The 27,684-nt window shown below is 40.0% G+C and overlaps 1 protein-coding gene across 2 annotated transcripts in view; it reads right to left on the minus strand.

Moving 5' to 3' along the window:
• Positions 1–277: 277 nt before the first annotated feature.
• Positions 278–27,684, minus strand: part of LOC114652888 (granzyme A-like) — a 35,953-nt gene continuing 8,546 nt past the window's right edge. The window contains exons 1-5 of one of the 2 annotated variants that reach the window (XM_051928187.1): positions 12,528–12,711; positions 12,081–12,213; positions 10,427–10,565; positions 5,755–6,018; positions 278–667 (exon numbers count right to left, since the gene is read on the minus strand). In XM_051928187.1, the coding sequence (XP_051784147.1) occupies positions 518–667; positions 5,755–6,018; positions 10,427–10,565; positions 12,081–12,213; positions 12,528–12,588 (747 nt within the window). In that variant the 5' untranslated portion in view covers positions 12,589–12,711 and the 3' untranslated portion in view covers positions 278–517. Of the gene's footprint in view, positions 668–5,754; positions 6,019–10,426; positions 10,566–12,080; positions 12,214–12,527; positions 12,712–27,684 lie in introns of those variants that run through there. The other variant, XM_051928188.1, reaches the window with a different exon arrangement.

Below are 27,684 nucleotides of genomic sequence, written 5' to 3' on the forward strand. Positions count from 1 at the left end.
AGAATAGGATGAATAATGGCTTGTATGATCAGAACTGTAGATGGCTATAGCTGCTCACTCAGTCAATCTGAATTGAATCTGTATGTACATCATTCAATACATTTTGATTCTGTTGCCTGTCCTGAGACTCCAAGTGTCTTCTTTGGGGCTGAGGGTGCCCGTGCTGCCTAATCTGCTTGAACAGTTCTTGCCTTATGCCCAATGTAGTGATGAAAATTGCCAGCCATACTGCAATAAAGGTGTGTGTGTGGTATAAATGTGGAAAAAAATCAAATCATTGCAAAAAAGATTAATGCTATTTATGTATTGCAGTTGACAGACTTAGACAAATAAATCACAAGCAAATGTGAACATATTATTAGTTATGATCTTTAAATGGATGACCTTACAGGGTGAGTGTTTTTGAAGTTGTTTTCTGGTCTTATAAGATATGTTCACTGCATTTAAACTATGAAATTTAGCACACAAAAGAAAGAAAAGCATAACATGATTCTGAATTCATAAAAAGAATTATTGTTCAAGCAGATATTGTTTTTTTAATCCAATCCAGGTGTTCATCAGTTAGAAGAGTGTAGACACCAGGTTTCTCCGGGAGGGCACAACCGTCACCAAATGACACAATCCCTCTGTAGATTCCGCTACACCTGATTGGGCCTCCAGAATCCCCCTAAAAGTGTTTAAATACAGATATTATCATTATTGTTACATGTCCAAACAACACTTTTACACAAAACAACTTACAAAATCATAAACCTAATATATTTTAGGCCTGCTTAACGCAATTCATGAATGTGATGACCTGCAGCAGTGGGTGCAAGGAAGGAAACAGCCTTGAAGTGGGCTTCAGTCTATGGCAGAGCTCACTTACTCCCACACACAAACGGTCAAGCTGCAATCAACGATCAGCCTAACTATCACATGGAAAACCCAAGCAGATACATTAAGAACAAGCAAACTTCACACAGACAATGACTAACACCCATGACTCTGGATCCTTGTGGCAACACAACCACTCACTACACAATACTTAACAAAAACCACAATGAATTAAAACTGTTTACATGCATTTTACCAAATAAATTATTGGATGACACATTGAGCTGAAACTTGCAGCCTTGTACTTTAATGTTAACTTTTACACTATGCATAGTGAATAGACTTAAGTGAAATAAAACATTTACCACCATTAAGACTAAAATATTTTTAAAAATATATAAAAAATGGGTACTTTCTATGTAGTGCCAAACTGGAAATGTGGCAGTCCTCAAGGTTAACTCTGCACAAGATGACGTTTAATCAGACACCAGTTATTCAAGCCTACCTCTTAGACAAAACCAGAATGCACATTGAAATCGAATCAGACATTTAACTGCTAAGTTGTCTGCCAGAAAACCTTAAACCATTTTTTAAAAATATTTTTGTTGATTTTTAATTAAACAAACAGATAACATTCCATATAGTCCAGTCACATTTAACAAATTAAAGCAAAATTCATACCCCACCCTACAGAATTACAGCATAGCCTCACTCTTTGTCGTACCCATTGAAATGCCATCTCACACCCCAGGTTGGGAACCCCTGCTTTAAATCCTCTGTACTTTAGAAACTGTTCTGAAACATAATACATTCAAATATACCAACTTACTCACTTAAATAGCTTGTTCAAGAAACAATTAAATTATACTTACTTACTTCACATGTAATTACAAACACTTTCATACTTAGCAAAAGGAGCTTCTGCTCTACTAACGAGAAGCCACCAAACTAAAACTACAATATGCAAAATGGTATATTGCTTTGTCAACACATGCAATACTAGGGTGTTGTACCGTGTTAGCCATTATGAATGTAGAGAAAAGCCAAGCAAAATGACACCTTTTATTGGCTAACTAAAAAGATTACAATATGCAAGCTTTCGAGGCAACTCAGGCCCCCTCTTCTCGAAAGCTTGCATATTGCAATCTTTTTAGTTAGCCAATAAAAGGTATCATTTTGCTTGGCTTTTCTCTACATTCAACACATGCAATAAAATGAAGATTTGTGTTTTGATAGATTTTAGTTTATCATAACACCAGAGAACGGTGATGTGTTGGTCAGACATCCAAGTAAGAATTTCACTGCACACATGACAATACCACGACTGCTATTACTACTACTGCTACTATAAGAAATAGTGTAGAGTGGATTAAGCATTGTTAAAGGAACAGAAAAGGCTTTGTTTGACTTTTAACTTCATCCATCCATCCATCCATTCTCTTCCGCTTATCCGAGGTCGGGTCGCGGGGGCAGCAGCTTGAGCAGAGATGCCCAGACTTCCCTCTCCCCGGCCACTTCTTCTAGCTCTTCCGGGTGAATCCCGAGGCGTTCCCAGGCCAGCCGGGAGACATAGTCCCTCCAGCGTGTCCTGGGTCTTCCCCGGGGCCTCCTCCCGGTTGGACGTGCCCGGAACACCTCCCCAGGGAGGCGTCCAGGAGGCATCCTGATCAGATGCCCGAGCCACCTCATCTGACTCCTCTCGATGTGCTGGAGCAGCGGCTCTACTCTGAGCCCCTCCCGGATGACTGAGCTTCTCACCCTATCTTTAAGGGAGAGCCCAGACACCCTGCGGAGGAAACTCATTTCAGCCGCTTGTATTCGCGATCTCGTTCTTTCGGTCACTACCCATAGCTCATGACCATAGGTGAGGGTAGGAACATAGATTGACCGGTAAATTGAGAGCTTTGCCTTATGGCTCAGCTCTATTTTCACCACGACAGACCGATGCAGAGCCCGCATCACTGCGGACGCTGCACCGATCCGCCTGTCGATCTCACGCTCCATTCTTCCCTCACTCGTGAACAAGACCCTGAGATACTTGAACTCCTCCACTTGAGGCAGGATCTCGCTCCCAACCCTGAGAGGGCACTCCACCCTTCTCCGGCTGAGGACCATGGTCTCGGATTTGGAGGTGCTGATTCCCATCCCAGCCGCTTCACACTCAGCTGCGAACCGATCCAGAGAGAGCTGAAGATCACGGCCTGATGAAGCAAACAGGACAACATCATCTGCAAAAAGCAGTGACCCAATCCTGAGCCCACCAAACCGGACCCCCTCAACGCCCTGGCTGCGCCTAGAAATTCTATCCATAAAAGTTATGAACAGAATCGGTGACAAAGGGCAGCCCTGGCGGAGTCCAACTCTCACTGGAAACGGGTTCGACTTACTGCCGGCAATGCGGACCAAGCTCTGACACCGGTTGTACAGGGACCGAACAGCCCTTATCAGGGGGTCCGGTACTCCATACTCCCGGAGCACCCCCCACAGAATCCCCCGAGGAACACGGTCGAACGCCTTTTCCAAGTCCACAAAACACATGTAGACTGGTTGGGCGAACTCCCATGCACCCTCCAGGACTCTGCTAAGGGTGTAGAGCTGGTCCACTGTTCCGCGACCAGGACGAAAACCACACTGTTCCTCCTGAATCCGAGGTTCGACTATCCGACGGACCCTCCTCTCCAGAACCCCGGAATAGACTTTTCCAGGGAGGCTGAGGAGTGTGATCCCTCTGTAGTTGGAACACACCCTCCGGTCCCCCTTCTTAAAGAGGGGGACCACCACCCCGGTCTGCCAATCCAGAGGCACTGTCCCTGATGTCCATGCGATGTTGTAGAGACGTGTCAACCAAGACAGCCCTACAACATCCAGAGCCTTGAGGAACTCCGGGCGTATCTCATCCACCCCCGGGGCCCTGCCACCAAGGAGTTTTTTGATCACCTCGGTGACCTCAGTCCCAGAGATGGGGAAGCCCACCTCTGAGTCCCCAGGCTCTGCTTCCTCATTGGAAGGCATGTTATTGGGATTGAGGAGGTCTTCGAAGTACTCCCCCCACCGACTCACAACGTCCCAAGTCGAGGTCAGCAGCGCACCATCACCACCATATACAGTGTTGACACTGCACTGCTTCCCCCTCCTGAGACGCCGGACGGTGGACCAGAATCTCCTCGAAGCCGTCCGAAAGTCGTTCTCCATGGCCTCCCCAAACTCCTCCCATGCCTGAGTTTTTGCCTCAGCAACCACCGAAGCTGCATTCCGCTTGGCCTGCCGGTACCTATCAGCTGCCTCCAGAGTCCCACAGGACAAAAGGGACCGGTAGGACTCCTTCTTCAGCTTGACGGCATCCCTCACCGCCGGTGTCCACCAACGGGTTCGGGGATTGCCGCCACGACAGGCACCGACCACCTTACGGCCACAGCTCCGGTCAGCCGCCTCAACAATAGAGGCACGGAACATGGCCCATTCGGACTCAATGTCCCCCACCTCCCTCGGGATGTGGTCGAAGTTCTGCCGGAGGTGGGAGTTGAAGCTACTTCTGACAGGGGGCTCTGCCAGACGTTCCCAGCAGACCCTCACAACACGTTTGGGCCTACCACGCCTGACCGGCATCCTCCCCCACCATCGAAGCCAACTCACCACCAGGTGATCAGTTGACAGCTCCGCCCCTCTCTTCACCCGAGTGTCCAAGACATGTGGCCGCAAGTCCGACGACACGACCACAAAGTCGATCATCGAACTGAGGCCTAGAGTGTCCTGGTGCCAAGTGCACATATGAACACCCCTATGCTTGAACATGGTGTTTGTTATGGACAATCCGTGACGAGCACAGAAGTCCAATAACAGAACACCACTCGGGTTCAGATTGGGGGGGGCCATTCCTCCCAATCACGCCCTTCCAGGTCTCACTGTCATTGCCCACGTGAACATTGAAGTCCCCCAGCAGTACGAGGGAGTCCCCAGAAGGTATGCCCTCTAGCACACCCTCTAGGGACTCCAAAAAGGGTGGGTACTCTGAACTGCTGTTCGGTGCATACGCACAAACAACAGTTAGGACCCGTCCCCCCACCCGAAGGCGGAGGGAGGCTACCCTCTCGTCTACCGGGGTAAACCCCAATGTACAGGCTCCAAGTCGGGGGGCAATAAGTATACCCACACCCGCTCGGCACCTCTCACCGGGGGCAACTCCAGAGTGGTACAGAGTCCAGCCCCTCTCAAGGAGATTGGTTTTTAACTTTTAACTTAGACACTCAATATTCTAATACAGAGCAATGACTGTTGGTATATTCATCTTCTCCAGTCCACTATCAATGGCTAATGAGACTATTACTGAAATTGGTCATCCATCCATCCATCCATCCATTTTCCAACCCACTGAATCCAAACACAGGGTCACGGGGGTCTGCTGGAGCCAATCCCAGCCAACACAGGGCACAAGGCAGGGAACCAATCCCGGGCAGGGTGCCAACCCACCGCAGGACACACACAAACACACCCACACACCAAGCACACACTAGGGCCAATTTAGAATCACCAATCCACCTAACCGGCATGTCTTTGGACTGTGGGAGGAAACCGGAGCGCCCGGAGGAAACCCACGCAGACACGGGGAGAACATGCAAACTCCACGCAGGGTGGACCCGGGAAGCGAACCCGGGTCTCCTAACTGCGAGGCAGCAGCGCTACCACTGCGCCACCGGATTGAGTAGGCTTGGTGGGTTATGCTGGTTAGTGAAGGTGAGAGAGGGCTTAGTGGTGCCCATTGGATTATTTTCTACAATGATCCCTTTAATACAGGGGCCTGCAATTTCAGTTTTTGTTTTGTAGTTCATTGTTAATTCCTCAATTGATTACTATTTCCTCTCTCCTTACACATTAATAATTATGTAAAAAAGTTGTGTTTAAAATAGACACATTTGATGGGAAACTTACAAATATGCTTACCTGACAAGAATCTTTTCCTCCAAGCTTTTCCCCAGCACAAAACATGTTTTCAGTTATTCTTCCATTGTAGTAGTCAGGGGTGTTGCAAGTTTCTCTGCTTACACCCGTGACATTAACCTCCCTGAGAACTGTCAACATGTTTTCGGAAGACTGGGTGTCGCCCCATCCAGTTACTGTGCATATCTCCCCATTTTTCACATCCTCACCAGAAGCAGGCAGCTCAAGGAGACTAACATATTTATTCAGTGTGGCTTTTCTATTTAGCTGTAACATATAAAGAAAAGAAATGATGCAAAACTTTTCAAAAATGCACTGCACAATAATTGTAAGTAGTACTGCATTACAATTCTTATTTTTTACTGTTCAGAATGTATGCTGACAGTATATTTTGTGGTGATGATCTTACATATAGTACATTTGTGATAATATAAACAGATATAAAACTGTAAGAAACCTTGACAAAGGCCAAAAGTTTAGGGAAATATGCATATTATTAACAGTTCATGACATTAATCATAAACGAAGACGGAAAACTAATAAACGTTTGGAGTTTTATCTATGTAGTGTGACAGATAGGGGGCGCTGTCGTCCCCTTGAACCTTCAGACAACATGTCAGACACCAGATAAAAGTCCAAGAAATTAATTTCATATTTCTATAATGTGCACAGAGCACCTCCACCACGACAATACTCAATAAATCAATACAATAATCACAATCCTCTACTCCCAGCAGCTCAGTCACCCTTCCTCCCAACTCAGCTCACTGCTGGGATCTCCCACAGTCCTTTTAAACTTCTTGGCCCAGACGTTTTTCTGTCCCTCAGTCCACGTGCCTTCCTAGCACTTCCGGGTCAGATCAAAACTCTTCTTTTCTTCAGCCCGGAAGTACATCATTTCTTCCGTTCCCGTGACTAGGAAGTACTTCCGGGCTATACGGAAAGTATCACTCCCTGTTCTTCCCTGCAGTGTCACCTGGTGGCCCCCATGGTATCCAGTAGGGCTGTGAATTAAAACTCCAAGGCCCAAGATGCCCTGCTGGAATTCGGGGCACCTCCATGTTGCAGGGAGAGCTCCATCTGGTGGGTTGGGGGTATTGCTGGCCATATATCACAGTAGATAAAGATGTGAGATATAGCAATATCACTGCTTACACAGTTACTATTTTTACTCCCTTCGAAGAAAGTACTAAGACATTATATTGCAACTTTTTCTAAAAATAGTAATTGATTTTTTCAGAATATGTAAAATAATTGAACAATATATTGTACATTAGCACACGGTTACACCTGAGCATCAAATATATAAACTGAGCAATACAATAAAAGCAAAGCAAATACCAAAGATATAACATAGTCAGATATCAGAAGGATCTGGGAACTGCAGTTGAAAGCAAGATTTAAAGTGTTTTATAAAGTTTCCAACAGCCATACTTAAGTAAAAGAATAGATACCTTTCTGGTAAAGTCAAATTTTCCCATGAGCATGCTACTCAAGTAGAAGTTTTAAAGTATCTGATGTTAAGTATACTTAAGTATTAAAATTATAAGTACTGTAAATATTGATTTCTAATTTTATGTACAGTTAAAAAAGGTTCTTACAAACTTAAAATAATTTATGGCTACATGATTTTTGTATGTATTATAACCACTAGAGAATGAGCCAAGCCACTGCAAGTTGAAGCAGTGAAATGCAGAAATGAGATATCAATTTACTTTCATTCATGGAGGTTTGTAGGAGGAAGTGGTGCAGGTTGGTGGCACTTTGCTTGATTCAAAATGACTAACCACTGTTGCCTGGATTATGTATGACTGGACGGGATTTTAAATTTAATTTTGCTTTAAAACACCTGTCAAATCTGGCAACACTTAGTGGATAGTACGTCGTGGAACATTAGAGAAGCGTTTGACACAAAAACTGTCCAAGCAGTCCGGCAGTGGAAGACGTTCAAATGAGCGTGGCCCCAGTTACTGGAGTGGATACAGCATGTTCCAAAGCCTTGACATCAGGTGGTAGATAGGGTGTACCTTTTAGCCAATACCAGTAGGAGTGCAAAAAGTTAATTCTGTTCTTCTTCTTTATCTAAGATAAAACAGTTAAAGAGTTTTTCATACCTTCTGTCCTACCTACTATCTTCTTAAAAATTTTAGTGGGTAATGTCACATATGTCCATCAGAGGGACACTTTAAAAGCTCATCCAAGGTATGCAATACCCCTCCTGGGCAAGAGTGGGCGCTACCACTAATAGTCACGTATTTTTTCTCTTTCTTAGCAGCGGGAAGATGCCCTTTGAGGTCAATTAACCCTGCCTTCAAGCCAGGCCTGTATAAAAACTTGACGCCATCAATTATCAGCGACATCACTTGAGGGCGGAGCTCCGAGATTCCTTCATGGTCATTAAGAGCTATTCTTGCTAAAGTCAGGAAAGGTGATTTATCTTCTGTTTCACACCCTTGAGCACCTTTTTTGTTTATTGCAGAAATTCTCAGTTGATTCTGCACTTATGAGGTGTATTGAAAAGGGAAATGAAACAGAGGAGAGGTGTCAGGTGGAGAAATTTGTTTCTTGATGCAAAGAGAATTGTCTGCACCTTAACATCAGCAAAAACAAGAAACAGGTTATTGATTTTTGGCATATCAAAGAGCCTGTATGTCTGGTCACTACTTAGAGAGTGGATGTAGAGATGGTCCACTCCTACAAGTACTTGGGGGTCCACATCAAGGACAAGTTGGACTGGTCTAGCAACACAGTATATATATATAGTAAGAAAGGGCAGAGCAGGCTCTTTTTCTTTAGGAGTCTGCATTCCTTTAATGTAGGAAATGACATCCTTCAAATCTTCTACAATTCTGTGATGGCCAGTGCAATTTTCTACTTAGTAGTGTACTAGGCTGATGACATCACTTCAAGAGAGACCCACGGAATCAATACAAATATTAAAAGGGCAAGGTCAGTTATGGGAAGCACTCTGGACCCCCTGGAGGTCATAGCAAAGGAGAATATTAAAACAAAACTGAGTGCCATTATGAACAATGCTGCACATCCTCTCTCTGACACACCAACACTGAGTAGTTTCAGACAATGAATCATTCAGCAGAAGTGTGTCAAGAAACATGACTGGGGTTCTTTATGTCTATCTGTTTGCCACAAATTAAAAAGGGTGGCCTGGCTGGCACCTCAACACTTCATACGGGCATATTGTGTTCCTACCACTCATCCACAGTTACCACAATATATTTTGCGATGGGTTGGCTGTGATCGTACCCAACAGCCAAAGCTGGCATACATGATCTTAAACTTTGATTAAAAGGTTCAGTCCATGGATAGCTGGTAGGTTGTGTATCCTTGCTACTACGTCCTGGCCTTCTTGGTGACATCTGCATGTTCTCCTAGTGTTTTGTTATGTTTTCAACACAGAATCCATCAAAGTCATACTGCTCGGTTAACTGCTAAGTGAATGTGCTCCTGTTATTTTCTGTTGTTTCTTGCCTGGCATCTTTAGCTAGGTACATATATCTTCATAGTTCTTTAATGGAAAAAATAGATTTAGAAAATGAATGGAATTGCAAGTGAATGGAAATAATACAGATAGTCTAAGATTTAAGAGACAAGAACAAGATGGAGAAATTAACCTCCAGGTACAAATACTTAAAAGGATGGAAAAGTTCAATTGTCTCAGATGAACAATAACAGAGGACAGAGAGGTAGATTTAGAAATAAACCATAGAATGTAATCAGGTCATAAAATGTATTAAAATATATTACAAATGCTATGTACAGTAAAGGAAACTCTATAAAAATGTGGCCAGACCACATTGTTGCATGGATCAAAAACCTGGGCAGTTGAAAGGATGCTTAAAAGGAAACTGAATGATACAGAAATAAGAATTAGAGGTAAAAATACAGTTTGGGAAATCTCAAAGAAAATACTGGAAAGATGGTTAAAGTGATATAGTCATGTAACAAAAAGAGGGTTAAACAATGTGGGAGAGAAGAATCATGCAAATCGAGGTGTTGGGACAGAGGAGAAGAGGAAAACTGAAATCTTTGGGCAGAACTCCAAGCACTATGTCTGGCAAAGACTGGACACTGCTCACCACCTGCTAAATACCTTCTCGTGGTGAAATATGGTGGTGGCAGCATCAAACTATGGGGTTGCTTCTCAGCAGTAGTAATAGGGAGACTGGTAAGAACTGAGAGAAGGAAGAATGCAGGCAAATACAGAGAGGTCCATGAAGAACATCGTCTTCAGAATTCACACGAAGCTTGATGACATCAGGAATGAGAGAATCAGAGGTATAGATAAGGTTGTGGAAATCTCAAATAAAATACTGGAAAGAAGGTTAAAGTGATACAGTCAAATAACGAGAAGAGAGATTAACAATGTGGGGAGAAGAATCATACGTGGAGGGGTTGGGAAATATAGAAGAAGAAGATGACCAAAGAATAAATGGATGGAATGTGTGAAGGGGGCTCTAAGTGAGAAAGGTGTGTCAGGCGATGAGAGTTGTGAATGCTAGTCCAATATAGCAAACCCATATGAAAGAGAGAAAAGAAAAAGGAAATAATACACTTTGAAAAATAATTAAGACACATTATCAGTTCTGCTAGATTAATTTTAAAGAAGTTTTTATGAGATAATAGGGAGCAGTGTCTTGTTTCGGAACGAAATTACCTGAATGAGCATGATGTCATTGTCATTAGTTTTATAGCTGTATCCGGGGTACATGACTATGTTAGAGATCAGAAGCCTCTGCTGCTGTTTTTCACGTCCAGCAACAAAATGACCACCAAGCACCACATGTTCATCACACCTGCACAACAGTTACAATTCAAAAGATTAAATGATGCAATATTACAGTATATTAGCATTTTACAAGACTATATGCATTTTCATTCAAATGTCTGATGTTAAAAAAATTTTACTGATGCTGAATTATACTTGAAAAATTGCAATCAGAAAAAAAACATTTACAATTTTAAACAAAACTGTTGTGAGGAAATATTAGAAATAGAGCAAGAGTACATGTACGCATAAATGGAAAAAGAAGGCAAATAATATTTAAAAACTATGTTAAGAAATAAGAAAAATAAATCAACAGAAGGATATTGTAAAGAAATATTTGTGTATATAAATCTTATTACATGTAGGGCTACAACTTACAGTGGATTCACAAAGTATTAAGGCCCCTTCACTTTCTGCATCCTTTACTAAAGTTGTAGATTTCATTTTAAATGGAGGAATTTATCATTTTTACACCATCAGCCTCCACTCAAGAACCCATAATGATAAAGTGAAAACATGTTTTCACAAAGTTTTGCAAATGTATTAAAAATCAAAAAGTAAAATCTTTCAGGATGAAAATTCAAATTCAAAATGCTGGACTTGTAAGGCAACAGTGCTAATCTTCACTTACTATACTGTAACTATTAGCCCATTAGTGGATATGTGTGTATAAAATTCAGGGTGGCAGAAATAAGCAAAAAATCTGTTACATGGGGTAAAATACACTGAAGAATGTAGGTAGTAGATGCCAAGGCTAACTGGACAAATTCATTTGACATTCTATTTTGCAGTATTGATGGTTAATTATTAAGTCATTCCTTAAAATGCTGAAATGGGAAGAGTTTTTGTAATCAGGAGCACATCATTCTCATTTTATGTCTGTATGTCTAGACGGATACATGTATAGAAGATAAAATTTTTATTATAAGGTAGTTAAACTTACTAATCATGGTGCCAGAAAGTGTTAGTGTATTGCATGTTGATTATTACAAATAGGAATTTCACCGTACTTCACACTACATGTGACAGTAATGACCTTATAAAAGACAAATTTCCCCCTGGGGACAAATAAAGTGCTATCTATCTATCTATCTATCTATCTATCTATCTATCTATCTATCTATCTATCTATCTATCTATCTATCTATCTATCTATCTATCTATCTATCTATCTATCTATCTATCTATCTATCTATCTCTATTTTGCCCTCCATGGCCTAGTCATTCTGGCCCCCTAATCATCCCCAGTCTCTATTTTGTTGTCTCTCTCACCATTTCACGACCTAATAGCTCATTCGTGGTGAGTGTACTGGCGCAAAAATGGCTGCTGTCACCTCATCCAGGTGGTTGCTACACATCTGTGGCAGCTGAAGTGGCTCCCTACTCACTAAAGCACTTTGAGAAGTTACCTGGTCCTTCACACCCTTAAACTTTCATTGAGTGGATGGATGGACTACTCATTTCAATACAAAACAACATTAAAATGTAAAATACAAATTTCATAAAAATCTATAAATCATGCTTAATACTTTTTTTTGCTTACTCGAAACAGTGGGCAGCTGTGAGCACCCAATCCTCTTTAATCAAAGCCCCGCCACATCCATCGGAAAAAAAGGCCATGAAAGGTCTCGAGTGTGGTTTCACCTCAACTCCACCAACAATTTTGGAACATTCACCTGCAGAGATAATGAAACAATTTTATTTACATTTTTTTGCTTAGCAGACACTTTTATCTTACAAAAGAGGTTGACATAATAAAGTAAACATCAGTCTGGGGGACTACGGTACTTGGGAGCAAGTGTTACAGGACAACGCTACAAAATTGACCATCACAAGATTAACAGTAGAAAAAAGGTGTTTTTATAGTAGTTGGAAATTTTTTTTAGAACTGTAAGAAAAAAAAGGTTATTATAACCAAAGTTTAAATTGTTGCCAAATATTTAATGCCACAGGAGAAGATGACCAACAGAATGAAGGGAGCCAAACCTACCGCCATTGTACTGTATGATTCCAAGGACGGCTGCAATGCCAAGTGCCAGTGCCAGCTTCATATTCCCTCAGGATTCACTAAGCAGTTTGGTTTTAAAGTTCACTGTGCTGTAACGTCTGTGCTCTTAAAATTAAAATGTGAGGTTAACGGAACAGAAAGAGGCGACGTTTTAATAAGGCAGGGCTATTTTATGGAGACAGTTTAAGGGAAGGCGTGGAAGGCTTTTTATTTGATAAGACTTTGCATCTCCTGATTGAATCTTTGGATCAGATATAAAGCTACAGCAGGAATGGTAACACTTTGTAAACAGTTTCTCCGTATTGCGTTGCATCGCACAAGCACAATTACACATTTTAGTGTCTGAATGAAAAAAAGAAAGAATTACATTATTGAAATGAGAACTGGGTTAAAACAAAATATCCTACGTTTTTGTACAGGTTTTATTCTGCCACACCAGGAATACTGTGTTCAAGTTTAGTCTCAATAGGGGAGCTTAATAGTTTTTTTCTGAACTGCAGCTCTAGCAATAAGGGAAGACTGATAAAACCAAATCAAATTCAAGGTTTACTTTTTTGAATTATAATAATAATAATAATAACTCTTTGCATTTATATAGTGCTTTTCTCACTACTCAAAGCGCTCAGCAATTGCAGGTTAAGGGCCTTGCTCAAGGGCCCAAAAGAGCAGAGTCCCTATTGGCATTTATGGGATTCGAACCGGCAACCTTCCGATTGCCAGTGCAGATCCCTAGCCTCAGAGCCACCACTCTGCCATTATGGAGTTTAATGCCAGTTCTTTACTTTAAAAAAGTTATTTTGGTGAGAACAATAGAGTGCAGACGTTAGCTAATATGAGGGACGAACTGGGGTCCCAGACAGTGTGGACCCAACTCCCTTACCTGGCCAGCTGGCCTTGATAATGGAAGGTCAGGGAAAGAGTGACAATATCTCCTTTCCTTTCCAAGACCCAGACATGAAAGGACATCACAGTGGCTACTTGGAAATTACAGCTATTACTATGGACTTGGGAACTGGGAAGGACAGCACAGTGTGTGACTGCCTGGTGTGGGCAGAGCATCCCCCTGTACACTGGGTGGCAGCATCCCATCTGGAAAGCATCAGTATGGACACCCACAGGGCAGCATGGAAGTTGTGGTCCCATGGGCCCACCCTGTCAGGTTCAGTGGGGGCCATCAGTGGGAGCTGTTGAATAGTGAGAAGGGGACACTCTTGGGCATTCTGACTGTTCTTTTCATTTTGGCTTAAGAGATGCCAGCACTATCACACTTGTATAACCCAGAAATCATTTATTTCCAAGAAGAACCTGATTAATTCATTTAAATAATCTAAAGGTTCAAGAATTAGTGCTGTTGCCTAACAGATTAAGGAGTAGCAAGACACCCGGGTGGGGTTGGGGAACGAGAACACTTGTCTCAAACCCTGAGCTTGTGGGGGCTCCAGGATGGTTTGTGCAGGGATCCATTGTTTTTGCAACGTCAGCAACAATAACAATGTCGGCAAACGCAGCTGTAGCAGTTGTGTGGGGATACAGAAAGTTGGAATGAACAATTGTGTGAAGTGAGCAGGCCACCCTGCAAATCATCTCCTTGCCTTCAGTGTCCCACTGGCTGCCACAGGATAAGCAACGCAGCCAGATTTCATTTAAACCACAGTGGCTGTCCTAGCAGTCTGAAATACAGTACATGAGAAATTACTTACTTATGGATATCTGATGCTCTCATCTACATGCTCCACAGAGCCTACTCCCAATTGGATAAAGCCTGCACCACAGTCAGGATAATATTCTTTGATTTTTCCAGTGCTTTTAACACCATTTTCCCTCATCGACTGGGGAAAAAGCTCAAGGCTATGCATCTTGATGCCCCACAATATCCTAGATCATGGACTACCTGACCAACAGAAAGCAGTTTGTGAGGATGAGGGACTGCGTGTCAGAAATGGTGTTGTTGTAATCCTGGAGAACCTCAGAGAACTGTCCTGTCCCCCTTTCTGTTTACCCCTGTACACAATAGACGTCCAGCACAATATCGGCACTTTCTACCCATAAATATTCTCAGATGACTTCTCCATCATAGGATGCATTAATAATGGAGATAAGTCAGAGTATAGAAGGCTTGTGGAGGACTTTGTCTTGTGGTGCAGACACAACAACCTGCAGCTCAACGTAAACGAGACAAAAGAGTTGGTGGTGGACTTCCGTCATGCTAAATAGCCTCTGAGACCAGTCACCATCCAGAGGGAGATTGTGGAAGTGGTGCAGAGCTGGAGCTTCATATAACTGGTCTGAAAACACAGTGGTGCTGAACTAGAAAGGCCACAACAAACAGTACTTCTTAAGGAGACTCAGGACTTTTAATGTATTCAGCAAGCTGCTGGAGATGTTTTAATAGTCTACAGTAGCCAGTGTGTTGTTCTACACTGTAATCTCCTGGGGAAGCAACTTGCGTTCAAAAGACACACACAATGCCTGAACAACCTTCTTGACCAGGGCCGTCTTAAATCATGAGCATGCTGGGCAGTTGCCATGGGGCCCCATGCTAATCTATGTATGTTGTGACTTGCTGAGTGGTTGTGTAGGTAGGGGCATCAGTGCACTGCTTTGCCCGGGGGCCTATAATGCTGTAAAGACGGCCGTATTCTTGACACTGTGTGACCATGAGCAAGTCACTTGACCTGCCTGTGCTTCAACTGGAAAACCAAAAAGAAAATTAACCAATTGTATCATAAATGTTGTAAACTGCCTTGGAAAAAGGCATCAGGCAAATAAGTAAGTGTAAATGTAAATGTAAACTAATCCTGCTCTAGCACAGGGCTAACCCTGGACACACAAGTAGCTGTTGTGGAAAAGAGAAATCTGGATGCCATTATGAAAAGTTCCCATCATCCCCTCCAGGAGGCGCTCTTATTGGAGCAATTTTAGTACAGGCTCATTCCATCATGGTGTGCTAAGAAGCGCTCCTGGGGGTCTTTTCTGGCCACTGCTATCAGGCAATTCAGTGCTTTCACCCGTCATCCCTGACTAATTGGTTTTATTTTTTTAAATGTTTTCTATTTCTAACAATATACATTAATTTATTAAACTTTTATTTATTTATTTATTTATTTATTTATCTGTCTATCTATTGATGCATTGTATTATTTGTCCTTTGAGTCTGTCTCTTTGTTTTTTAACTTTTTTTTCTATTTCTAACAATATACATTAATTTATTTAACTTTAATTAATTAATTTTAATTGATTAACTTATTAATTTATTGATTTATTTATTTATTTATTTATCCGTCTGTCTATTGATGCATTGTATTATTTGTCTTGTGAGTCTGCCTCTTTGTTTTTTTTATTTGTTTTTCTATTTGTAACAATATACATTTATTTATTATTAATTTATTTATTTATCTGTCTATCTATTGATGCATTGTATTATTTGCCCCATGAGTCTGTCTCTTTGTTTTTTTAAATGTTTTTTTTCTAACAATATACATTAAGTTATTTAACTGTATTTATTGATTGATTCATTGTATTATTTGTCTTGTGAGTCTGCCTCTTTGTTTTTTTTTTATGTTTTTGATGCTGTATATGTCTAAATTTGCCCTTTGGATTATTTAAATAATTTAATCTAACTGATGTATAAAGAAAGACTGAATGGTTTTGCAATCCTGCCCATCGAATGGGAACCTGCCTATCAAAGTGAGTTTTGCAGATGCTATTATTGACTTCACAAATGCTAAAGCTCTGAGGTGGACTTTGTAGAAATAAGCCCTATATAAATGTAATGAATTATTATTATTAAAAGTGCAGTAAGATACACAGGCCTTGCTATTGACTATATTTGTTTTAAATGTTGTTAAAAGGATATTTGTTGCATTTGTTTTGCAGTGTTAGAACATTTGAGCTGATAATCTCTTGCACTTGGCTTGAAATGTAAAATAGATACACACTGATAATGTTTTGCATTTGAGCTGGAGTGTAGTAATATACATATTGATAATGCTGTGTTAGTAAATTGACAATATGTTGTGAGGATGAGGCTGAGAAAAGGGGCCTTTAGTACATATGGTACCGGTTCCTGACATGTATCATGGCGCCTCTGTGAATCCCAGCTTGGTCTTGCCTGAATGGAGTGCTCTCCCTAAATATATTAGGGAATTTAATTCCGTCTTCTCTTTTTTTTTTTTTCGCTCAAGGAAATATGAACGTTAGGTGCATCGATGACTCCTATATTGGGAAGCTGTAAGTGAGAGTATACTGTGATGAACCTGCGGCCCTGTCCAGTGTTTCCGACTGCCTTCCACAAGATAAGTCAGTATATGCACTGACTTATATCCTTCTGTATAACCCTGAATGGGATTATAATTTATTGAAGATTGGTGAATACACTGAAATTTAGTACAATATATGGAAATAGTTTTCAGAGGGAATTCTTCCAAGGACAAAACAAGATTGCTACAGAATGGTGACTCAGTTAAAAGGCATTTTTGGCAAAATACATTTTTACATTTCTGGCAGTAACACTTCATGTACTATAAACCAACTTGATAAATATTTCAATAATTCAAACCCAGCAGCTTTTACTGTTTGACTTTTATCTCTACACTGTTATTTGTTGATGCAGCATAAGACAAACATCTGACTTCCTCTAAATAAAATATCTAAACTTGTATTACCGTTGAAAGATAAGTTTGAATATCTGATGCTTCATATCAAATATAGTTAATGCTAAGTGAGCAGGAATTAGAGAGATACAAGTTGGGCTTGGCAGTTAGTATTACTACTATACTTCACTGTGCTAATGTCAAAGATTTGAATCAGAAAGTCTTTGCAACTCTATACAGGCATCTTTGGGCAATCAGGTTTGCAGAAAAGTTGGGGATACAAACAAGTTTGGCCAGTTTAATGTTCATGAGCACCCACTGCACCCCATTTTCATAATATTCTCTCTTGGAGGTGCGTCTTGCAAGTAAACTATTATTCATAATATATAATCTGTGCAATATACAGGTTTGCACAGATTTCTGATGGTGGGCAACTGTGAAGTTGTTCCATTAAAATCAATCACAAACAGTAGGAAATTTTCTAAACAAGTCAGGATTGAAGTAGAGAACATTACAAAAATACTGTATGTTCTCCAAAAATATCTTGGAATTCACTCTTCAGAACTGAAATGCATTTGACTTAATGCATTGTCTCTAAAGGAGCCAAACAGCACATCTAAAGTAAAGATTAAACTGTCAAATTTATCTGTGGATTCCTTTAGGAAGAACTATGTTGAATAATCTAGAAGGAGGCATGGTCCTTCTGAAGTTAGTATGAATTATCCAACCAATTGAAAATAAATTCAAATGTACAATATACAGTTCCATTCCAAGATTTGTTCACAACTGGCCAAATTATATGTTTTCTTGACATTTAACCTGCTTGGCGTTAACTCTGAATATCTCTTGGGCTCGAAATTCTATGCTAAGATTGTTAATCAAGTGTTTCACAGGTTAGGTTGTTTTGATCCATTGAATAATATTAACCCAAATTAAGCTCAGGACAGTATTCTGTTGCAATCTACTGGAAAAAAACGGCATCATGTTGCAAAAAATCAGAAGTATGTCTATGCATTTTACCACTCTATGAGAACTCATCAATATTCATGAGTAAGGCAGAGCTTTCAACCAAAGCACACAACAGCATGTAAACAGGAAGCTGTAAAGCCAGTTATAGAACAACCTGAATCTGAACCATTAGTTGAGTCAAGAGATATTGTTGACAATGTGAATTGGCCATCATACATCAACACAGATAGTGACACTAATGCATATGACACTGTAGGATCAAACTGTTGTGATATGCTTTGCAAGTTTAGTCATGTAATATTGCATAGCAGTACAGTATCTATGTGGCCAAAAATCTCCATTAGCGCCTTTTGTTTTGCAAATGTGTCGATCAGCACAAGCAGCATGCAGCCTGCTATCCCATCCCACCACTGCTGCAGCTCAACTCGGACAAAAAGTTCTCCCAGCTCAAGTCTGTTTATCTGGGTGTGAGGTGCCTGGAGTTGCATAGGGTAAATAGTATATCGTTATTTGGAACAAATGGAATTTCATGTGTGTTCCGAATCTACAATGATCTGTGTAAATGTTGGATGACAAGAAATGGGAGGCAAGAAATGTTGAACACATCGCTAAAACAGAAACTATTTTTCATGTTATGTGTTTATATAAAAAACATTTATATGTTACTTACATAAAAGCCGCATTGAATGTTGTTTACCTATATTTATTTACTTATCTTCCTACATTGTATAGTCAAAGTAGACTGCAGAGCTTCCTGTGTTCGATCAACATAGGCATGCTGACAATGTACATGTGCAATGCTTTTTCATAAAATTGAAATGAAGGACTTGTGTTTTATGAAATTCTCTGTGTTCAACTTATTAATTTAGAATCTGTGCTATAAAAATGGTAATAAATTTTACCTTGCCGAGACTCAGGAGAGGGTGAGATGGAGGGCCCATTGTTGACCCTGTTCTTATCAATGGCCCTGAGAATTTGAGAATAAGAATTTGTTCCTTTTGAATTCCAGAATTGCGGGTTGTAACTATGAAGGCTGTTATGTCTGGCTAATCTTCTTAGTTCAAGGTGGACAGTTTGTAGTTCTTGAATTATGAAGAAAAACTGACAAAGCAGGAGTTAAGCAACCTTTGATTCTTCTTTGTGTTGCGCTGTACTTCCATTTTTCATCAAGCCTCATCAAAGGTGGGCAGAATGGTGGCTCTGAGGCTAAGGATCTGCGCTGGCAATCAGAATAGAAGGTTGCCGGTTTCAAATCCCATAAAGGTCAGAAGTGACTCTGCTCTGTTGGGCCCTTGAGCAATGCCCTTAGCCTGCAATTGCTCCATCCTGGTTATGACGTTGAATTGCATCCAGGCCTGCAAGCTGGTCTTCCATTTTACAGAAAAAACTTGGGGATTGGTGGCAGGATTGGCACTGTTTCAGTGTGGCGCTGAGGTGTAACCTGCTGCACTCAGGTCCTGTGGTCAGCATATGCTCCCAGCTTCCTTCCAAGCGCAAAAGTGGACAATACTTCTTTTTATATAACAGTAGATAGAAACAGCTTTGACAAATTGAGATGTTTTTCTTTTTGGGTACTTTTTGGGTAATTTCATATTTCTGTTTCACTTGTTCCAAGCCAGATAGTGGCACTGGTTGACAAACTGCAGCACACAGGATTTGAAAAAAAAAAAAAAGGGAACCCCCTAGGGTCAAAAATTGTGCCTTCCAAAGTAGCCTACCTTGTCTGTATGGTACTAGAGAGCAACTATGTAAGGGGATTGTAATACTTTCTCTGAGCCAGCAGGTAACAATGGTATGCAAACTGCAGCACACAGGATAAAAAAAAAAATAATAATAAAAATAAAGGGATCCCAATGTTCAAAAAGTATGGGTTCCGAAGTAGTCTATCTTGTCCGTATGGTCTTAGAGAGCAACTATACAAAATATGGTCAAGATCAGTACAAGGGAGTAGGATTGTAATAGTTGCTCTGATCTGGCAGGCGTCACTGGTGTGCAAACTGCAGCACAGGTAAAATAAAATCAAACGGGACCCCCATGGTCAATATTTTGGTTCTGGAAAGCAACCATGCAAAATTTCTTGTAGATCATTCAAAAAGCGTAGGATTGTAATATGTCCTCTGAGCCAGCAGATTGTGGGACCCCAAGGGTGAAAATGGTGTGTTGCAAAGACAGCAGCTATGCAAAATCTGGTCCAGATTGGTCAAAAGTTGTAGGATTGTGTAGGGAACATACAGCCAGACAGACATTCTGTTTTATGTATAGTGATATTTTGGGCAGTAAAAAAGTAACGAACTATGAAATTTGTAAAACAGTACAATACCAGCATTGTGGTAAATTCTTTACCAGCACTTTGTGTTCCTATAAAGCCACCACCACTGCTTTTTGAAGCAATATGCATATATCAGAGGACTCAAAACTCCAAGGGGGGAAACATCCACCCCACCTTGTCACATATTCCAAGATTTAATATGAGTATATCTTTGTACTTGGTGGAAAGCTTGATTAATAAATTATGAGCCTCTGATAAAGGCATGGTGTGGCAGTTGGGCAGCCTTTAACCCCAGGTGGCACATGTGTGTTCAGGGAGTAAAGCAGTTGGGATTTGGGGAGTGGGAGTCATCCGTTATTTGCTTTGGTATTATTTTGGTACTGATACTTAGGTACAAAATGTGGTATTGGTACTAACGTCAAAATGTTAGTTATCAATCCAACAGTAATATGTATACATATGGAGGCAGAGAGAAAAGATGTATGCATGTGCCTGTAATGTAAAAATGCAAAACCTACATTCATTACAAAACACATTAATGCATTTTATTTATTGCTTAGCAAGTAAAGCAGAAGAAAATATTTAAAGTTTTATAGTTCTCCTTGTTGCATGTACAGTATAAGTTGTTTCAGTCTATAACGTTTGGCATTTATAGAGAAAAACACATTTTTCATAAGTGTTATATGAATATTTGAGGAAAGTTTCACAGTATACCAAATCATGGATATTAAACAATAATATACTTTATTTAAAAGAATCACAGAGCAAAACTGATTAAGACTAAGACTAAAAACTGCTCTTGGAAAACACCCCAATGTATTTAATATAAAGCCATTCCCCTGAATTGTACACATTATCACATCTTTGTATTTGGCTGATATTGTTCTGTTCTCTTTTTTCTGAGTAGTGAGCTACTAGTTATCCAACCTTATAAAATTAGTTCAGCATGCTCAAACTATAATACATTTTAATAAGTTTTTATCCACAAAGGAAGGAAAAATATAAAACATTAATCAAGGTCATGGGAAGAATTAATAATTATGCAGATATTGTTTTTTTAATCCAATCTAGATATTCATCAGTTAGAAGAGTGTAGACCCCAGGTTTCTTCGGGAGGGCACACCCTTCACCAAATGAGACAATTCCTCTGTAGACACCACTGCATCGTATTGGGCCTCCAGAATCACCCTAAAGGTACATAAATACAGTATACACTTTTATTATAATTAATCTGAAAACAGACTTACCTAAACACATTACCGTTGTTCACACATTTGTTTTAAATCACAAATGTAGAATCACATGGCAAGCCTGTCCACTGCTCCAGTTTGCTTGCCTGTGAATAGATTCAGTAAAATTATATCCACACATATTGTGAGGTGTGCATATGCATGTTTGGTGAATTTTTTTTTTTGCTTTTTTATGTTTTACTGCTTTTAGATATATAAGGAATGTGGACTGGTACAATGAAGTGTGCTATTCAATAATAATAATTGAACTCAAGACTTCTTATTTACTCTTACTTAGCCGCTTTACATCTGTAGATCCTCGGTTTTTGTTCACATACGGGACACTAATTGTGTGCAGTTTGCTCACATTTTTTTCTGTGTCCCTGCTGATTTCCACAGGTAATCCAGTTTTGTTCTTGCACAGTGGGCTGATTGGTGACATTAAATTGGCTGGGATTGAGTGACTGTGAGTGTTCATAGATGTATAGTGTATGCTTTGTGTGCACACTGCTTTTTAATTAATCTATTTTCAGTCCAGTTTGGAAAAGTCATTAATATATGATTATGTGGGTTCCATTGGTTTTTGAAAATCAAATGTTATGAAACACAGGAATGTGGAATAAAACAGTATAGGAAAAGATTTATCTTCGAGTGCTGAAGAAGGTTAGTGCATGCGTATTGTAATGGATGGTACACATGGGCGGACGTTCCAGCTGGGATGGGGCAAGGTTCCTTACCTTACTTATCTTGGCCTGGAGACTTGCATAAGATGCCAGTACAGAAGTGGGAAAGCTGGCATCCTCACAGGGCTGGACCAAGGAACAAAACCCAATACAACCTGTGAGGACTACATACTCTCCCAATACACTAGTTGGCAGCATTCCTGGGCAGTGCTACCTTTATGGACACCCAAAAGGTACACTAGGGACCATAGTCCAATGGGGCAGACTTGTTGGGTTCTGTGGGTGTTGCCAGGGGGTGCTGAAGGGATCCATGGTCCCTACTTTCTGGAGCTTCCACTTGACCCCAAAGTGTTTCCAACGGGCTAGGCCCTAGCACTGGAGGTACTCCTGGGTCTAAGATAAAAGAAATCACTCAGTCTAATCCAGAAGTGAAAAAGGACAAAACTCACCTGGAGGTGTGGAGGGAGAAGGAGAAGGAAAAGAGAGAAGAGAATTAACCTGTGGTGGTTGTGTGTGGGGTTTGGGGTGTTGTAAAGCTCCCTACTGGTCACAGTATATAAACCCTTGACAAATACTTGAAGAATATTTGTGTGTACTGGGAAATTCCTAAGGACTGGAAAATAGCAAACATTATTCCATTATATAAAAAAAGGTGACTAACCAGGTTCTATTAACTATGAACTAGTAAGCTTAACATGCATCACAGGTAAATTAATGGAAGAATTTATTAAGGAGAGAACTGAGCAGCAAATGACAAGAACAGAGTTTTAGGGAACAGTCAGCATGGCTTCAGACAGGGAGGCCATGTTCTACTAACATTCTGCAAGAAATCATTCATCCTTGAGTGCTTAAGGAGGTTAGTGAGTGCCTATATTTACCCGTGGCCCATATTTTTCTAAAAATCTCTGCACACTGGGGAAATCCCTAAATACTGGAGACTAGCAAATATTATTTTGTTATATAAAAAGGATTATCGAGCTGATCCAAATAATTATAGGTCAATAAGCTTAATACACATCACAGATAAATTAGTGAAAACATTTATTAAGGAAAAGTTTGAGCAGCACATGTCTAGAATAGAGTATTAGCAAATAGTCAACATGGAATCAAACGAGGAAGGGTGTGCTTCACTAATATCCAGGAATTCTATGAGAAAGCAAATTAAGGTCATGATCAGGGAGGATCATAGGATATTATCTATCATGGTTTTAACAAGACTTTTGACAAAGGCCTACATGAAAGGTTTTGCATCAAACTAAGGTTCAGGATGTAATTTATAGATGGGTGGGTGCAGAACTGGCTAAGATGCAGGAAGAAGAGAGTTATGGTGCGAGGAGCCTTATCAGAATTGGGTGATGTTAAGTGTGGTGTCTCCCTGGGGTGAGTGTTATTTTAAATATACATGAAAGATTGGGATAGAAACAAACTGGTTAAGTTTGTAGATGATACCAATATAGGTGGATTGGCATATAATCTAGAATCAATTGAATCATTACAGAGGAACTTGGACAGCATACAAGCTTGGGCAGATTTATTTCAGATAAAATTTAATGTTGGTAAATGTAAAGCATTACAAGTAGGAAGTAAAAATGTAAGATCTAAATATATAATAGGAATTCTGAAACTTGAAATTAGCCCTCATGAGAAGGAACTAGGAGTCATAGCGGACTTGTCACTGTCAAGTTCCAGGCAGTGTTCAGAAACCATTAGGAAGACTAACAAAATGTTAGATTATATAGCACGATGTGTTGAGTACAAGTTAAATGAGGTTCTGCTCAAGCTTTAAGATGCACTGGTTAGACCTCATCTGGAGTATAGCGTGAAGTTTTAGTCTTTGGGCTATAAAAGAGACAGAGAATTGCTAGAAAATGTCCAGAGAAGGGAAGCTAGTCTGAATTCAGGAATGCAGGGCATGGCTTATGAGGAAAGACTGAAGAAGACAAATCTTTTCAGTTTAACCATCAAGTGACTCCGTGAGAACCCTAACTACAAAGAGGACTATTTCATTTATGTTAGGTAGAATGCCCAGAGGGGACTGGGTGGTCTCGTGGCCTGGAACCCCTACAGATTTTATTTTTTTCTCTAGCCTTCTGGAGTTTTTTTTTGTTTGTTTTTTCTGTCCACCCTGGCCATCGGACCTTACTCCTTTTCTATGTTAACTAATGTTGTCTTATTTTAATTTTGTATTTTGTCTTTTATTTTTCTTTTCTTCATTATATAAAGCACTTTGAGCTACTTTTTGTATGAAAATGTGCTATATAAATAAATGTTGTTGTTGTAAGTAAATTGAGATTAAGAGGTGACGTGCTTGAAGGGTTTAAAATTATTAAAATTAGAAATTAGTACAATGGATTGGGATTGTTACTTTAAAATAATTTCAATAAGAAGATAATGGAATAGATGGAAATTTGTAAAGAGTAAATTATGAACAAACATTAGGAACTTTTTCTTCACACAGAGAACTCTAGACACATGGAATAAGCTACCAAGTAGTGTGGTGGACAGCAGGACTCTAAGAGATGTGTAAAACCCAACTTGATGTTGTTTTGGAGGAATTAGGTGAGCTTTGTTGGGTTGAATAGTCTTTTCTCATCAAAAGTTTTTCTAATGTTCTTTTCTTAAAGTATCCCCAAAAGGCATGGAGGATATTCCTAAAATGATAGCTGAGGGATGCTAGTTAGTAGACTAAGTCTAGAAAGTGACCAGGCAGTAAATTAATAAATAGGCAACATTTGCAAAAGTAAAAGCTACCAGGATGATCCTTTCTTGGACCATAGATTTAGACATTTTGATTTTCTGATGCATATCTACTGTATGTGTTTTGGTTTAATCCGTTTTCTCCAGCTGCTGAGGCCCTTGCATATATAGCTGTAGGTGAATTTAAAAAAAGTGAGTAGATTAAATGAGGTAAGTATGTTATGTTAATTAGTGATGGAGTATTTCTAAAAGAAAATTTAGTTACACTTAATATTTCAATTTATCTCTTTAATTATACTAAAGTGAATGTTTCTTACAAGTGAATTATTACGAACAAATTTTAAATTGTATTAGTCCCACCCTGTTTGTACACAGAATTACCGAATTCCTCATTCTGCTCCATTGATGCTTACAAGAAATGCTTACCTGACAAGAATCTTTTCCTCCAAGCTTTTCTCCAGCACAAAACAAGTTTTCAGTTATTCCTCCATTGTAGTAGTCAGAAGTGTTACAGGTTTCTCTGTCTATACCGGTAACATTAACCTCCCTGAGAACTTCCAAAATGTCATCAGAGGTCAGAGTGTGGCCCCATCCAGTTACTGTGCATATCTCAGCATTTTCCACATCCACACCAGAAGCAGGCAGCCCAAGAAGACTAACATATTTATTCAGTATGGCTTTTCTACTTAGCTGTAAAATAAACAGGTGAAAAACAAATGCATTTTTGAGCATCTGTGTTTTGTTAATTACAAAATTAATGTTAAAACACTGTTAAAATCTATATATAAAATACTAAGTGTTGTCTCTCTGTCACAGAAAAACACAGGAAACACTGAACCTTCAGCCTTGATCTTGGTCTCAATGGAGAGCCATGAACAGGGAGTGTGAGATACCACTGCAACAAAATTAGTCTTTGAGTCTTTTTCACAGCAAGTGGTGACACAGCTGTGCACCTTAGCTGATAAAAAAAGAACAGCATCATGGACAGGTGGCATTTCTGACAGGAAAAGAACCACATTGACATCTGCTGACTGTGAAGCCACTTGCATAAGCCGACTATGTGATAGGAAGAAGAAGAATGACAGCCCCACCTTTCACTGCATGCAGTCTGCTGGTACTCGCAACCTACTTGGTCTGGATCTGCTGAGCATAGGGCAAATTGCTGAAGCTGATGTATGTGATAAGAAGAAGAAGAATGAAGGCTCAGGTCTCTTCAAAGTTACCAGGGTTCACATCTTTCTTACTGAAAACTGAATTTGCTAAATTATAAAGAAGGTGACATGGCTGCTGAGCATGAAGCAAATTGCCAAAACCATTTGCATGATAGGAAGAAGAAGAACAACATTAGCTGTCAAGCACATGCTGGTACTAATGCACTACTGGGGCTTGAACCTCGATCTTGGGAGGACTGGAGGTCTGTGTATTTTCTAGGAGTAAATAATGTGAGTTGTAGCAAAGCCACTGCATACAATATCATATTATATTTATTTGAAACCTGACATATAAAGATATTTATAGATATTTATAGATATTTATTTATAGATAAAGATATTTTCACACATGTTGTTGCTAGTGATTGATTACCCAATTGGTTTATTTTTACTTCTATGGTCCCATTAACAGCAAGTGTTAGCACAATGTAAAAATACAGAATCAAATATGTAACATGACCAATACAATTAAAGAATAGCAAATACAAAATATGCAATACAAGTAGGCACTAGGAAGGAGACTGGAAGTTAGCCACAGTTTTAAAGGAGCTGCACAATTTATAACTACAGAGTAACATACAAATTGACAGAAGAGAATGTCTTCATAAATTACTAGCTGTCCCCTGTGGCTCCAGCTGTGGAGTAGTGAAACAGGACAAACTTTAAAAATCAATAAACACACAGGTATCGTTAGCTAAGTGGAGGCAAGGTACACTCCAACACATGGTCAGAGGTAGACCGATTCGAACGGAGGCTGGTGCGTTAGTGAGGAGGGCCCCGCTCGGCTCCCCACTCCTGACGTCATACTTCCCCATCCCCTCGGCCCGCAGCCTCTGTCTCGGATTTGCATGAATAAATCACTGCCAGGCCTGAACTATGAAACTTAGCATGATGATAGTCACAAAATCAACTGGAATGTTCAAGCAAATTATAGAAAAAAACCCGATCTAAATCCATTAAGTAGTTCTCTTGTGAAGAGTGGACAAACATACATACAGACAGACATTGAATTTGATACATATAGAGATGGTAGGAGCATTCAAGATTATAATGTTGCAGTAGTCAATACAGTAGTCTATCTGGTTAATTGTAGGAACTGTAGGGGCAAGTAGTATGGTAGTCAGTAGGACTTTAGGGACCTTTATAAATATCGACTTACTATTTTTTAGGAATTAAGTGGATAGGACTAAGGAGCTTTGTTGAGCTGAATGGCTTGTCCTCGTCTAAATCTTTCTAAATTTGAAAACTCTTGAAAGTGAATGGGTAGCAGCAGAGGTGGATCTTCAGTCTGGAATTTAAAGTCAAGTCAGATGGATTCTGTGTCCAACAAGGACACGTGTTAGCTCCACACATGGACCAGTTTCAGTGCTGGGAAATGGAAAGTCGCCCTTTGTACAGTGCTGCCTCGAAGCCACAAGGATGTCAGAATAACCATAGCAACAGCACAAATTAATCACAAATAATAATTATATACTCAGCTTGTGTTAAA

Source organism: Erpetoichthys calabaricus, chromosome 5, assembly GCF_900747795.2.
Source record: "Erpetoichthys calabaricus chromosome 5, fErpCal1.3, whole genome shotgun sequence".
Taxonomy (NCBI): domain Eukaryota; kingdom Metazoa; phylum Chordata; class Cladistia; order Polypteriformes; family Polypteridae; genus Erpetoichthys; species Erpetoichthys calabaricus.